Raw genomic sequence first — 16317 nt, 5'->3', positions numbered from 1 at the left:
TTAAGGGAAGAACCATGTATCATTTACACTTTTTGTATTTCCAGAGTCTAACAATATTGGGTCAAATCTTAGTTCATTAAGGTTAGACTGTCTGGTCTAAGCACAGTGAATAATTTCAGAAAGATTTTTAGGCTCTTTTTTAAAGTTCTTTGATTTTGCCAGTGAAGTTTAAAATTGGAACAAGAGTGCTACTCTTAGTAAGAACATAAAATCACTGAATTTCAGTATCTGCAGGGAAATGAAAAGAATCAAATGTCTTCATTTTAGAGAAAAGAAAACTAACTTTCACAGAGTTTGTGACTTGCTGGAAACCACATGCCCCAGTATGGACAAAACACAGACTAAACCCAGGTCTTCTAGATCTAAAATCTGGTGCTCTTTTCTTTCTGCTATACCAAATCAATGTGGAAAACAGTTGTAGCACAGCCTTCAAACTGAGAACTGAGTGAGTGGAAGGGAACATATCTCAAGCACAGGAACCCAAACAATGCACATCTGAATCAAAAATATTCTAGAAAGCCTAGCTTTATACTCAGAAACTTCATTCTTATCCTTGACCACATCAAACATTAAGGAAATTTTAGAGGTAACTGAAGCTCCATCCCACTCTTTCCTTTTTCTTTTTCTTGGCCATGCCACGAGGCTTGCGGGATCTCAGTTCCCCAACCAGGGATTGAACCCGGGACCATGGCAATGAAAGTGCCGAGTCCTAACCACTGGACTGACGGGGAATTCCCTCTCTCTTTCATTTTATACCATCTCTTTTGTTGTCAAAAACTAGAAGCATGCACATGCAAATATACACTAAGTAAATAATAATGATTTTTCTACAGTCTAGCAATAATCATTTTATAATTCATGTGACATGTAATTTAGGAGAAAAGGAAAAACGATAAAAGTCAGAAAACCATTCATGCAATATTTACTACACATTAGTTTTCGTCTCATACAAAAGTATTACTTCAAATCAGCTATTTGCTAACAGCTTAAATACAGGGAAAAGGGGCTGTTTAAATACAAAAATTATAATATGTACATATTTCATGGTAATTTAAGAAACAAATTTCCTTCCCATAATACTAAAAAGCAATGTGCTCATTTTTTTCTATCTTATGTAAATGTTATTTATTTTGTTTTTTTTAAAATTGAAGTATAGATATTTTACAATGTTGTGTCAGTTTCAAGTGTACAACAAAGTGATTCAGTTATACATACATACATCTATGTAAATATTTCTTTTTCAGAATCTTTTCTATTATAGGTTATTACAAGATATTGAGTATAGTTCCCTGTGCTATACAGTAGGTCCTTGTTGTTTACCTATTTTATACATAGCAGCTGTGTATATGTTAATCTCAAACTCCTAATTTATCTCCCCCCCGTGCCCTCATCCCTGCTATCCCCTTTGGTAATCATAAGTTTGTTTTATATGTCTGTAAGTCCATTTCTGTTTTGTAAATAAGTTTATTTGTATCCTTTTTTTAGATTCCACATACAAGTGATATCATATGATATTTGTCTTTCTCTGGTATTTGTCTATACTGCAAAGCTACAGTAATCAAAACAGTATGGTACTGGCCCAAAAAATAGACATATAGGTCAATGGGACAGGATAGAAAACCCAGAAATAAACCCATGCACTTATGGTCAGTTAATCTATGACAAAGGAAACAAGAATATACAATGGAGAAAAGACAGTCTCTTCAAAAAGTAGTACTGGGAAAACTGGACAGCTACATGTAAAAGAATGAAATCAGAACATTCTCTAACTCCACATACAAGAATAAACTCAAAATGGATTAAAACCTAAATATAAGAACAGATACTACAAAACTCCTAGAGGAAAATATAGGCAGAACACTCTTTGACATAAATTGCAGCAGTATTCTTTTGGATCTGTCTCCTAGAGTAATGGAAATAAAAACAAAAATAAACCAATGGGACCTAATTAAACTTAATAGCTTTTGCACAGCAAAGGAAACCATAAACAAAACGAAAAGATAACCTGCAGACTGGGAGAAAATATTTGCAAACAATGCTATTGACAAGGGTTTAATTTCCAAAATATAAACAGCTCATACAGCTTAATGTCAAAAAAAAATCACAAACAACCCAATCAAAAAATGGGCAGAAGACCTAAATAGACATTTCTCCAAAGAAGACATACAGATGGCCAACAGGCACATGAAAAGATGCTTAATATTGCTATTTATTAGAGAAATACAAATCAAAACTACAATGAGGTACCACCTCACACCAGTCAGAATGGCCATCATTAAAAAGTCTACAAATAATAAGTGCTGGAGAGGGTAAAGAGAAAAAAGAATCCTCCTACACTCTTGGTGGGAATGTAAAGTGGTGCAGCCACTATGGAGAACACTATGGAGATTCCTTAAAAACTAAAACCATGTGATCCTGCAATCCCATTCCTGGGCATATATCTGGAGAAAACTCTCATTCAAAAAGATACATGCACCCCAATGTTCACTGCAGCATTATTTACAAGATCCAAGACATATAAGCAACCTAAATGTCCATCAGCAGATGAATGGATAAAGAAGATGTGGTGTGTATACACACACACACACACACACACACACACAATGGAATATTACTCAGCCATAAAAAAAGAATGAAATAATGCCATTTGCAGCAACATGGATAGACCTAGAGATTATCATATTAAGTGAAGTCAGACAGAGAAAGACAAATATGCTCATTTTTAAAGTCATTTTCAATCAGGAAGTTTACTGTGAAAACCCAGTTTACAGATGAAGAATCTATGTGTCACTTCTACACTAAGATTTAGAAAAACTACCACTGATAACAACAACGATAACAAAAATGATAACATCAATGTAATTTTAATCTGCCCTTTTAAAAGAAAAAGAAGTCTTTATAAGAAAAAGTCAATCAATAAAAGTAAAAATTGATCATTTGAACATCATCAAAATTTAACTTTTGCTCTGGGAAAGACTGTGAAGAGGATGAAAAGACAAGCTACAGACAGGAAGAAAATATATGCAGACCAATATCTGACAAGTGACTAGCACCTAGACTATATAAAGAACCCTCAAAACTCAACAGAAAAAACAAAAACAAAAAAACTCAATGGCCAAGAAACATGGACATTTCACCAAAGAAGATATACATATGGCAAAAAAGCACATGAAAAGATATTCAACGTCATTAGTCATCAGAAAAATACAAAGTAAGCTACAATGAAATACCACTATATACCTATCATAATGGATAAAATAAAAATACCAAAAGCTGACAAGGATAGAGAGAAATTAGATCACTCATACACTGCTGGTGGGAATGTAAAATAGTACAGCCTTCTAGAGAACAGTTTGGCAGTTTCATATAAATAAAAACAAACAATGGCTATACTGATCCATCAGTTGGATTTGGAGGCATTTATCACAGAGAAATGAAAACTTATATTCACATGAAAAGCCTGTTTATAGCTGCTTTATTCATAACTGCCAAAAACTGAAGATAACCCAAATATCCTTTAATAGAAAAATCGTTAAACTGTAGTACACACATACCACCTGCAATAAAAAGGAACAAACTAGTGATGCAGGCAAACAATTTGGATTAATTTCCAAGGAATCATGCTAAGTGAAAAATCCCAAAGGTTACATACTGTATGATTCCATTTATATAACATTTTTGAAGTGACAAAATTTTAGAAATAGAGAATAGTTTAGTGGGGCAGGTGAAGGGACACCAGGAGGGAGGTGAGTGTGGTTATAAGAGGGCAACGCCAAGAGTTACTTGTGGTGGGACTTCCCTGGTGGCGCAATGGTTAAGAATCCGCCTGCCAATGCAGGAGAGACGGCTTCGATCCCTGGTCCGGGAAGATCCCACATGCCGTGGAGCAACTAAGCCCGTGCGCCACAACTACTGAACCTGTGCTCTAGAGCCCGCGAACCACAACTACTGAGACTGCGCGCCACAACTACTGAAGCGTCCTAGAGCCTGCATGCCACAACTACTGAGCCCAGGCGCCTAGAGCTCATGTTCCGCAACAAGAGAAGCCACTGAAATGAGAAGCCCGCGCATCGCAACAAAGAGTAGCTCCCGCTCACCACAACTAGAGAAAAGCCCGCGCACAGCAACAAAGACCAAACACAGCCAAAAAAATAATTTAAAAAAAAAAGAATTGCTTGTGGTGATGGAACTATTCTTTATCATGGCTGTGGTGATGGACACATAAACCTACACATGATAAAACTGTATAGAACTAAACACACACGCAGAGAAATAAGGACAGGAAAAACTGGGGAAATCTGAATAAGATCTGTGGGCTGTATCAATGTCAATATCCTTGCTATATGTAATACTGTATTGATACTATACAGTTTTGCACAATGTTACCACTGGGGGGGACTGGGTGAAGGGTATATGGAATCTCCATTATTTCTTACAACTGCATGTGAATCTAAATTATCTCTGTATAAATTTCAATTAAAAACAAAAGGCCACAGTGTTATGTCAATTATACCTCAAAAAAAAATGCAGGGCTTCCCTGGTGGCGCAGTTGTTAAGAATCCGCCTGCCAATGCAGGGGACATGGGTTCAAGCGCTGATCCGGGAAGATCCCACATGTCACGGAGCAACTAAGCCCGTGAGCCACAACTACTGAGCCTGCGCTCTAGAGCCCGCGAGCCGCAACTACTGAGCCCGCATGCCACAACTACTGAAGCCTCCATGCCTAGAGCCCATGCTCCGCAACAAGAGAAGCCACCGCAATGAGAAGCCCGCGCACTGCAACGAAGAGTAGCCCCCTGCTCACTGCAACTAGAAAAGCCTGCGTGCAGCAATGAAGACCCAATGCAGCCAAAAATAAATAAATTAAATAAATAAATTTATTTTAAAAAAATGCAGCTAAAAAAATGAAAGGTCGTGCTAATCTGGAAACCTTCCTCAATTCTTTCTCCTTTGCTGCCATATGTTTAACTCATCTATAAGAGTGCTGTTTATGTGCAATATGAGCAGGCCTCAGTGTTTGCCCTCAAGTAACTTAAAATCTTGTAAAATAGGACAAGGACCCCCAAAAACGTAATACAAGGTAGAATATTTAGAACATATTAAATGCCCTACAAGAGGCATAACAGATGAATGGATAAACAAAATGTGGTATATCCATATAATGGAATATTATTCAGCCATAAAAAAGAATGGTATTCTGATACATGCTGCAACTTGTATGAATCTTGGAAATTTTATGCTAAGTGAAATAAACCAGATACAAAAGCATTATCCCGTTTATATGAGGTACCTAGAATAGGCAAAGTCACAGAGACACAAAATAGATTAGAGGTTACTAGGGGCTGGGGAGAGAAAGAAATAGGAGTTACTGCTTAACGGTTACTGAATTTCTATTTGGAGTGATTTTAAAAGTTTGAAAATGGAAAAGCAGTGATGGTTGCATAACACTGTAAATGTACTTAATGCTACTGAATTGTACACTTAAAATTAATTTAAATATAAATTTTATGTTATATATATTTTACCACAGTAAGAAAAAAATTCATAGCAACTTTATTCATATTAGCCCAAACCTAAAAAGCCCTAGTGTTCCATTCAATAGGAGAGTGGATAAGCAAACTGTGATATATTCATATAATGCACTTCTTCTATTCAGTGGGAAAAAAAATGGTACAAAATACTAATAATGAATCTAGTATGCTAGTATGCATAATAGCATGCTGAGTGAAAGCAGCCTTCCACAAAAGGGTGCCAACTGTATGATTCCAATTATATGAAATAAAATAAGCAAAATTTATCTATGGAGAAATAAATCAGAATAATGGTTGCAGGAGGGGTGCAAAGATTGATGGGAAAAGGAAATGAAAGAACTTTCTGGGGTGACAGAAATGTTGTACATCTTCACAGGTGCTTAGATTACACAGGTACACGTATTTGTCAAAGCTCATCAAACGGTGGACTTAAGATTTGTATATTGCACTTATTGAAAAACAAAAACACCACAAACAATATTGAACTTTACTTAAATTGAACTCTACTTATTTAGGCTAAAGTGTTTAGGACTGAAGTATACTGATATCCACAATGCACTTTAAATTTCAACAAAAAAATATGGATTGAGAGATGAAGAGATTGACAAGTGTGATAAAGCAAATGTATTAAAGTGCTAACAACTGTAAAATATAGGTGGTGGGCACATACTAGGTGTTTACAATATAATTCTTTCAAGTTTTCTGAATGTTTCAAAATATTCATAATAAAATGCTGGGAAAATATACATACCAACAAAACAGTTGTTTCTCTTCTTCTCAAGAACTTGACTTATATTTCTAATACTACAGAGTGAGAATTTATTGTTGTTAAGTTTGTCCCCAGATGTTGCTCTTGCATACATGATGTAATTGCCGTTTTCTTTTTGTCCTAAATTCTTAGATTCTCCTGGAGTGCACTCTGTTCCAGAATCATGCTGTCAAAAAGAATACAGAGTTACATAAACAGGAAGTAAAATAAGGTTTTCAGGTCATCTGATTAAATGTAATTTTCTCATCAGAAGAAAAATGGAAGCCTGTGGACTCTCCTTTAGAGTAGATCTTACAATTATTTTAGACTGTGAAAAGGAAGATAATTTGCTCTTTTAGGGGTCACTGTCTCAGAAGGGAAGAAAAAATCAGTGAAGGTATAACTGCAATGGATACCTTTTTTATTTTTATTTCTTTTTTTTTTTTTTTTGAAATTTACATAAATCTTTGACACATCCTGCAATTATTTCTTTTAGTTGGATTCCCAGAGGTAGAGTTACTGAGTTAAAAGGTCAAACATTTTAAAGGTCTTGATACATACTGCCCAACTGCCTGACAAAAGGGCCATATTAATTTACATTATATAACCACATGGATCAAGATTTCAATAGGCAGAAATGGGAAGGAATTGGCTTCCTGGCAGAAGTAAAGTTTTTTAAAATGACTTAATTTGACAGGGAAGAAGAAATAACACTGGAATTACACTTAGACCCAAATTATGGAAAATCTTAAATGCTAAGATAAGGAAATTGTATTAGCAATATCAGCAGGTATTGGAAGTAAGGTTGTGAACAGAAGTGACATGATCAGACCAATTAGAACTATACCTAGGGCTTCCCTGGTGGTGCAGTGGTTAAGAATCCACCTGCCAATGCAAGGGACATGGGTTCGAGCCCTGGTCCGGGAAGTTCCCACATGCTGTGGAGGAACTAAGCCTGTGCACCACAACTACTGAGCCTGTGCTCAAGAGCCCACAGGCCACAACTACTGAGCCCACGTGCCACAACTACTGAAGCCAGTGTGCCTAGAGCCCGTTCTCCTCAACAAGAGAAGCCACTGCAATGAGAAGCCCACGCACCGCAACGAAGAGTAGCCCCCGCTCACCACAACTAGAGAAAGCCCAAGCGCAGCAACGAAGACCCAACACAGCCAAAAATGAAAACAAATAAATTAATTTAAAAAGAAAAAAGAACTATACCTAGACAAAGATTCATCTGCTAAGAGTCAATACATTAAGACTTTCATACCAAGAGACAGGAACTTGTCTCATTTATGATTACAACTCCCCACAACAAAGTTTATAAAGTGGTTAACAGCAGGTATGCAATAAACATTTAGGATAGGATAAATAAATATAAGGGATAGGTGAACCACTCAGAGAGAAAGTAACATTGTTATAATACAGATACATGACAGGAGAGATAAAGACAGATTTTAGATAAAGATGTCAAGGGAGACAGGCTCAGGAGTTCATGGTCTGGCTGATCTCACTATTGAATTACTTAATACATATTTACTAAGTACCTACTATCTATATGTACAGTATCATGAACAACATACACAAAGGGATGAGGTGTATTTGAGCATGACAGAATCATTAGAAGTAGTCTGGTATGATAGGAAAAGATAGCAAGGTAGGCAAAAAAAATGTGAACCAATTTATCCATTCAACAATAAGCAATAAGTAATATTACATTAATGTATGAAAAACACCTCTCTGGCAACCAGGCAGAAGATAGATTAGATGGGAAGTGAAAAGAGAACAGACCAGATATCCTACTCCAAGTATGGCCCACAGACCAGCAGCAGCAGCATCCCATGGGAGTACCTGAGAAAGGCAGAGACTCGGGCCCGACCAAAGGCCCACTTAAATGGAATCTATACTGTCAGATCCTCAGTAATTTGTATGCACATTAAACTCTGAGAGACCCTAGACTAACGAACAGAAGAGTAGTTGGAAGGGTACGCAAATCCCCTGGTAAGGGTTGGATGAAGGTGACTGGGAGAGTTGAGGACATTTAACTGCCCTTGAAAATGCAAATTAACAAGAGTTCTCTGCTCATCTCTAAAATTTCAATTACTCTTTTTAGAACATATCACAAAAGCAGACAAGAGGTAGAGAGATTCAACGCATTTTAAATACTTTATCCAAGAGTACTGATAATAATCTATCCATTTCTGATCAGAATTAGAAGAAGAAAGACTTGCAACTTAGTGAGAGGGTACTTATATTTTACAAACTGGGGGAACATTAGATAAGAGCATTTGAGAATTTTAAGCTATGAGACTACAATTTTTTTCTAAACTCATAAAAATTTCCATTTTTACAAGTGATAAGGTACAAGTAAATGAATTTATATGCAGTTTTCAAATGAAATTTTCCCAAACTTGTTATTTTAATAAGCCCCACCAAAATCACAAAGAGAGAATATCTTTCAGCATTTTGTATTTCCATGTGTATTAATCTTCAGTTCACTTGAAAATCAATACAACGAACTGGGTATTAAATGATACCAAAGAACTGCTCATTTTGTCAGGTATCATAACCACATGGTGGTTATGGAAGAAAATGTCTAATTTTTTAAGAGATGCATACTGAAATGTGGAAGGGGGAATGAATTTGATTCTAACACCTTACGAAGAAAAAGAAAGAAACACAGAAAGGAGATGTGGCAAAATCTTGATGATCGTTGAATCTGAATCAGAGGTTGGCAAATCGCAGCCCACAGCCTGTTTTTATATGGCCTAAGCTAAGAATGGTTTTTCCATGTTTAAAAGATTGTAAAAAGAAAAACAACAACAAAGAAAAATATGCAACAGAGACCAAATATTGTCCCCCACACTTAGAATGTTTACTAGTAGACCACAGAAAAAGTTTGCTGACCCCTGTCCTGGATATGAACGGAAGACTTTGCCGTACGATTTATCTCTTTTATGTATGTTACAAATTTTTCATACCCCAAGATTTTAAAATAACAGTCTCATTCCACAGTAGAGAAAGACAAATCTAGTAAACCCCAATAATGCTTTAACAGAAACCAAACAAGAACCCCACAATTTGCTAACATTCAAAATGTACTTTAAGCAACGAAAAGTGATTCTCATTCAATAAATATTTGAATGAATCGTGTACCAGGCACTATGCTAAGGTCAGGGGACACAGAAGTGAATGAAACAGACAAAACTCCTTGCGTTCATAGAATTCTGGCACTGTTGTGCTTATTTTCTTATTTTAATTACAAATATTCTATCTTCCTCCTTTTCAGTATTATGGTCAAGTACATTACTGTGTTCTGACATATAAAAACTAAACATTCATGTGTACTTGTTTTCACTGTAAACAATAACAACAAAAATTACACAACATGAAAGATTAGTAACTTTTAAAAAATGTAATAATTAAGCAATACTTACTGGAGATCCAAAGTTATGTCCAACTTCATGAGCAAATGTAATGTGAGAGACTTTGGGGGGTACATGAGACCCATAGTTCTGAACAGTAATAATTCCAGTGTTTAAAGACTTCTTCTTACCATCTGAATAAAGCTTACTTTTTTCACATATGCCTCCAGAGCTTCCTAATTCAAAACAAAAGATGGCTAAAATTAGCATCTATTTCCCCCCAAATAATTTTCTAATATATGCTATATTAACTTGAAACATTTTATATGTATTTTGAGTCCAAAATTGGTACACACGTATATCAAATACTCAAAAGTTTCTTTGGTCCAAGGTTAGGAAGTCATTTCAAATAAAAGTTTTAATGGCACACATAAATTCCCAGGGTTGAATACAAAGTCCTTATAAAATGCTCCTCTTCATAATCAAAATGTCCCCCTATTTTTCTCCCATTAATTTAGCAAAACAAATATTCAAGAGTCTGTTAAATTTAAATATTTCAGCATTTACACTGGGTCAAATCCTACACCTCTTCATCTTGTAAAAAAAAAAAAAACGAACAAAAAAACAACTTATATTTAAGTTAAATGAAAGTTGAACAAAATATTCTCAAAGAGATTCTGAGAAAGTCACTGCTACCAATAATAGCAATGATGCACAAGAGTATGTGATTCACTATTCTGAGAGGAAACATACAATGTATTCTTAAAAAAAGAAAAGAATTAGTGGTCGCACAGGCTGGGGGTAGGGGAAAGAGAGAGAGACTGATAAAGGTACAAACTTCCAGTTATAAGAAGAATAAGGTCTGAGGATCTAATGTGTAACACATGATGACTACAGTTGATAACACAGTATTGTATAAATGAAATTTGCCAAGAGAATAGAACTTAAACATTCTCACACATACACAAAAAGGAAAAAGGTAAATATGTGAGGTGATGGTTGTATTAATTAACTTGGTGGGGGGAATCCTTTCACAATGTATATAAAGATCAAATCATCACACTGTACACTTTAAATATCTTACATATTTGTCAATTATATATATCTCAATAAAGCTTAAAAAAAAGGAAAAAATATGTCAAGTGGGTAAAAAAAAAAGGGAGGAGGGAATGAAGGAGAGAAGGTGGGAAGGGAGAGAAAGCAAATGTGGCAAAATGTTAACTGATTAATCTATCAGGAATTCACTGTACTACTCTTGCAACCTTTTGGCAAGTTTGAACTTTTTTTCAAAATAGGTTCAAAAAACTGAATTATGATTTTCCAACATGTCTTGAGGATACTTTCAAATTTTAAAAGAAAAATCTTCATTTTTACTTATATGATACATATTAAATCATGTTGTAGTTCACCTGTTCGTTTATAGTTCCTGAACGTCAGAGCTTAATACCAAAATGAAAGTGCTTTCACATCTAAAGGCAGTTAATTTAAGAAATTAGAAAAAGAACAACAGCAAATCAGAAACTGGCTGGCCAATCATTGTCTTTATGTACACTAAACAGAGAAGACCACAGTATTTTAAATAACTATTAAAGACTTTCAGTGAGAAGTTCTTTGGTTTACATTCAGATTTAAGAGGTTACTCTATATAATTATTTTAATTAAAATATCACATGGATTAGGATATTCTCATAACTGATCAAATTATTTCAAATTAGCTTTCTACTACACACAAAGTTACAACAAAGTTATTAAACCATTTTTAAAAGTCTAACATTTATAATCTCTGATAAAGCATATAATAGAAAGCAATTCAAAAAAGATGTACACAAATGGCATGACACTACAATTGTTGCCTTGTTCCTTTTAATATTAGAAAGTACATAGCAACAAATCATAAATTTAATGACTATTAGGATACAACTTAAGAAGCTGAAATGATAAGGTGTTTTCACAGAAAACTAAGCTGAAAGGCTAAGTCATATGTAGATTTTAACCAGCAAAGGACTAAGAGAGAACCTCTATATTTAAAACTTACTACCATTTTCTACACCAAAAACTGGATAGAAAGAAAACAGCAAATGATTTATGAATATTTAATATATTCTCTTAAGCTACTTCTACTTTTGGAGCTGAGTCCTAAGGACTGTATCACTATTTCTAGAAACTAGAAAAGATAGAAATAAGCACTCTGTATGTAATAATTACAGTCTATATATTACAGTTTTAAACAAATAGTAAATTAATATCCTGCCTCATCGAAGATCTGTCATATGCAAATTGGTCCAATGCAGTACTGTCAAACTTGAATTAAGCATAGAAGACTCCACGCTGCAAATCTTTATCAGTTAAAAAAAAAAGTAAATAGCATATATTAAAAACTCTGGTAATATACCTTCTGTATTTTTAAGGTCTATCTAATTTAAAGGAAGATCATACATAAACTTGAGTATACTCTTCTGAAATATAGTCTTTATAATTCATATCTTGTTCAACATCTTAACTGCTTTTGGTTTTAATAACTATTGTTTATTTGGAAAGTTTATTATTTGTTACACAGACTAATAGCTTATGTTGGAATACTTCAGTTATACAGGAAGAAATAAAAAACTATGTCTAATATTATGTCATGGTTTAACTTTTTAAATACTGCAACCAGTTTTGATATGCCAGAAATTCAATTAATGATATCATAAATACCTATAGCTAAGCCATAACTCAAGTTCAGTAATTGCTTTACACTGTAAATTTAAGATTTTACTACATATAGTCATTACTGAAAAACAGAAATTACGTAATGAGAAGAATAAAATGTTTTTAATTTGAGTCAAAAGCAATTATTGATGGATGGATGACTCAGTGACCAACAAAGAAGTATGACATTTTTCTATCTACAGGATAGTCTGAAAGCTAGTCACAGAATGTCAGTCTTAAACTCTAAAAAAGACTCCCCCCAAAAGAAAAAAATTATAAAAACTACAGGGTGGTATAATACCTTGACAGAATCCATAAATAAAGTTTTGATGTGAGCAGGCCTAAATATCTAAAACAATAGTATCATGCTGACCATACAATATTAATCTGAGCAGTAATTCTGAAGCAGACATTAGTACCACTCCCAGATAGGTTATTAGGAAATATCTGAGGGAATTTCTTTATCTGTCAAGTCTGGGGAGCAGTACTCACATGTAATGGGTAGGGACCAAAGATGTTAAACATCCTGCAAGGGACAATCCAGACCTGTACAAAATGTCAATATTAAGTGTCCTCCATTCTAATGATGTAATATTTTAACGACGTAATTCTCCTAGCCTTTTAATTACACTTTCAAACAGGTTAAGAATTCGAGGAATATCAAGGAGATAGGCTCAAGATGGCAGAGTAGAGGACGTGCGCTCACTCCCTCTGGCGAGAGCACCGGAATCACAACTAACTGCTGAACAATCATCGAAAGGAAGACACTGGAACTCACCAAAAAAGATACCCCACATCCAAAGACAAAGGAGAAGCCACAGTGAGATGGTAGGAGGGGCACAATCACAATAAAATCAAATCCCATAACTGCTGGGTGGGTGACTCACAAACTGGAGAACACTTATACCACAGAAGCCCACCCACTGGAGTGAATGTTCTGAGCACCATGAGGCTTCCCAACCTGGGGGTCTGACACAACCTGGTGGTCCAGAAGGGAGTGGCACAATATATTTAAAGTGATGAAAGGGAAGAACCTACAACCAAGATTACTCTACCCGGCAAGGATCTTATCCAGATTTGATGGAGAAATCAAAAGCTTTACAGACAAGCAAAAGCTAAGAGAATTCTGCACCACCAAACCAGCTCTACAACAAATGCTAAAGGAACTTCAGTAAGTGGGAAACACAAGAGAAGAAAAGGACCTACAAAAACAAACCCGTAACAATTAAGAAAATGGTAACAGGAACATACATATCAATAATTACCTTAAACGTGAATGGATTAAATGCTCCACCCAAAAGACACAGGCTCGCTGAATGGTTACAAAAACAAGACCCATATATATCTGCTGTCTACAAGAGACCCACTTCAGACCTAGGGACACATACAGACTGAAAGTGAGGGGATGGAAAAAGATATTCCATGCAAATGAAAATCAAAAGAAAGCTGGAATAGCAATTCTCATATTAGATAAAACAGACTTTAAATTGAAGAATGTTACAAGAGACAAGGACACTACATAATGATCAAGGGATCAAGAAGAAGATATAACAATGATAAATATATATGCACCCAACACAGGAGCACCTCAATACATAAGGCAACTGCTAACAGCTATAAAAGAGGAAATCGACAGTAACACAGTAATACTGGGGGACTTTAACACCTCACTTACACCAATGGACAGATCATCCAAACAGAAAATTAATAAGGAAACACAAGCTTTAAATGACACAACAGACCAGATAGATTTAATTGATATTTATAGGACATTCCATCCAAAAACAGCAGATTACACCTTCTTCTCAAGTGCACGTGGAACATTCTCCAGGATAGATCACATCGTGGGTCACAAATCAAGCCTCGGTAAATTTAAGAAAATTGAAATCATAGCAAGCATCTTTAACCACAAAGCTAGGAGATTAGAAATCAATTACAGGGGGAAAAAAACTAAAAAGCAAAAACACATGGAGGCTAAACAATACTTTACTAAATAACCAAGAGATCACTGAAGAAATCAAAGAGGAAATCAAAAAATACCTAGAGACAAATTACAATGAAAACACGACAATGCAAAACCTATGGTATGCAACAAAAGCAGTTCTAAGAGGGAAGTTTATAGCAATACAAGCCTACCTCAAGAAACAAGAAAAACCTCAAATAAACAATCTAACCTTAAACCTAAAGGAACTAGAGAAACAAACAAACAAACCCCAAAGTTAGTAAAAGGAAAGAAATCATAAAGATCAGAGCAGAAATAAATGAAATAGAAACAAAGAAAACAATAGCAAAGATCAATAAAACCAAAAGCTGGTTCTTTGAGCTTTAGCTCAATATTGATAAACCTTTAGCCAGACTCATCAAGAAAAAGAGGGAGAGGACTCAAATCAACAAAATTAGAAATGAAAAAGGAGAAGTTACAGCGGACACTGCAGAAATACGAAGCATCATAAGAGACTACTACAAGCAACTCTATGCCAATAAAATGGACAACCTGGAAGGAATGGACAACCTGGAAGAAATGGACAAATTCTTAGAAAGGTATAACCTTCCAAGACTTGAACCAGGAAGAAATAGAAAATATGAACAGACCAATCACAAGTAATGAAATTGAAACTGTGATTAAAAATCTTCCAACAAACAAAAGTCCAGGACCAGATGGCTTCACAGGTGCATTCTATCAAACGTTTAGAGAAGAGCGAACACCCATCATTATCAAACTCTTCCAAACACTTCCAGAGGAAAGAACACTCCCAAACTCATTCTATAAGGCCACCATCACCCTGATACCAAAACCAGACAAAGATACTATAAAAAAAGAAAATTACAAACCAGTAACACTGAGGAATATAGATGCAAAAATCCTCAACAAAATACTAGCAAACAGAATCCAACAACACATTAAAAGGATCATACACCATTATCAAGTGGGATTTACCCCAGGAATGCAAGGATTCTTCAATATATGCAAATCAATGAATGTGATACACCATATTAACAAACTGAAGAATAAAAAGCATATAATCATCTCAATAGATGCAGAAAAAGCTTTTGACAAAATTCAACACTCATTTATGATAAAAACTCTCCAGAAAGTGGGCAAAGAGGGAGCCTACCTCAACATAATAAAGGCCATGTTCGACAAACCCACAGCAAATATCATTCTCAATGGTGAAAAACTGAAAGTATTTCCTCTAAGATCAGGAACAAGACAAGGACGTCCACTCTCACCACTATTATTCAACATAGTTTTGGAAGTACTAGCCACGGCAATCAGAGAAGAAAAAGAAATAAAAGGAATACAAATTGGAAAAGAAGAAGTGAAACTGTCACTGTTTGCAGATGACATGATACTGTACATAGAGAATCCTAAAGATGCCACCAGAAAACTACTAGAGCTAATCAATGAATTTGGTAAAGTAGCAGGATACAAAATTAATGCACAGAAATCTCTTGCATTCCTATACACTAAATGATGAAAAATCTGAAAGAGAAATTAAGGAAACACTCCCATTTACCATTGCAACAAAAAGAATAAAATACCTAGGAATAAACCTACCTAGGGAGACGAAAGACCTGTATGCAGAAAACTATAAGACACTAATGAAAGAAATTAAAGATGATACAAACAGATGGAGAGATATATACCATGTTCTTGGATTGGAAGAATCAATATTATGAAATGACTATACTACCCAAAGCAATCTACAGATTCAATGCAATCCTTATCAAATTACCAATGGCATTTTTTACAGAACTAGGATAAAATATCTTAAGATTTGTGTGGAGACACAAAAGACCCCGAATAGCCAAAGCAGTCTCAAGGGAAAAAATGGAACTGGAGGAATCAGACTCCCTGACTTCAGACTATACTACAAAGCTACAGTAATCCAGACAATATGGTACTGGCACAAAAACAGAAATATAGATCAATGGAACAAGATAGAAAGCCCAGAGATAAACCCACGCACCTATGGTCAACTAA

The 16317-nt window shown here is 35.1% G+C and overlaps 1 protein-coding gene across 1 annotated transcript in view; it reads right to left on the bottom strand.

The window, feature by feature from the left end:
* Positions 1 to 16317, bottom strand: part of ADAM10 (ADAM metallopeptidase domain 10) — a 109062-nt gene that overhangs the window by 19349 nt on the left and 73396 nt on the right. Inside the window, exons 9-10 of the mRNA XM_057543260.1 lie at positions 9714 to 9877; positions 6283 to 6466 (exon numbers count right to left, since the gene is read on the bottom strand). Of these exons, the coding sequence (XP_057399243.1) occupies positions 6283 to 6466; positions 9714 to 9877 (348 nt within the window). The remainder of the gene's footprint in view (positions 1 to 6282; positions 6467 to 9713; positions 9878 to 16317) is intronic.

Source organism: Balaenoptera acutorostrata, chromosome 3 (genome assembly GCF_949987535.1).
Source record: "Balaenoptera acutorostrata chromosome 3, mBalAcu1.1, whole genome shotgun sequence".
NCBI lineage: Eukaryota > Metazoa > Chordata > Mammalia > Artiodactyla > Balaenopteridae > Balaenoptera > Balaenoptera acutorostrata.
This window is presented reverse-complemented; position numbering and strand designations above follow the sequence as displayed.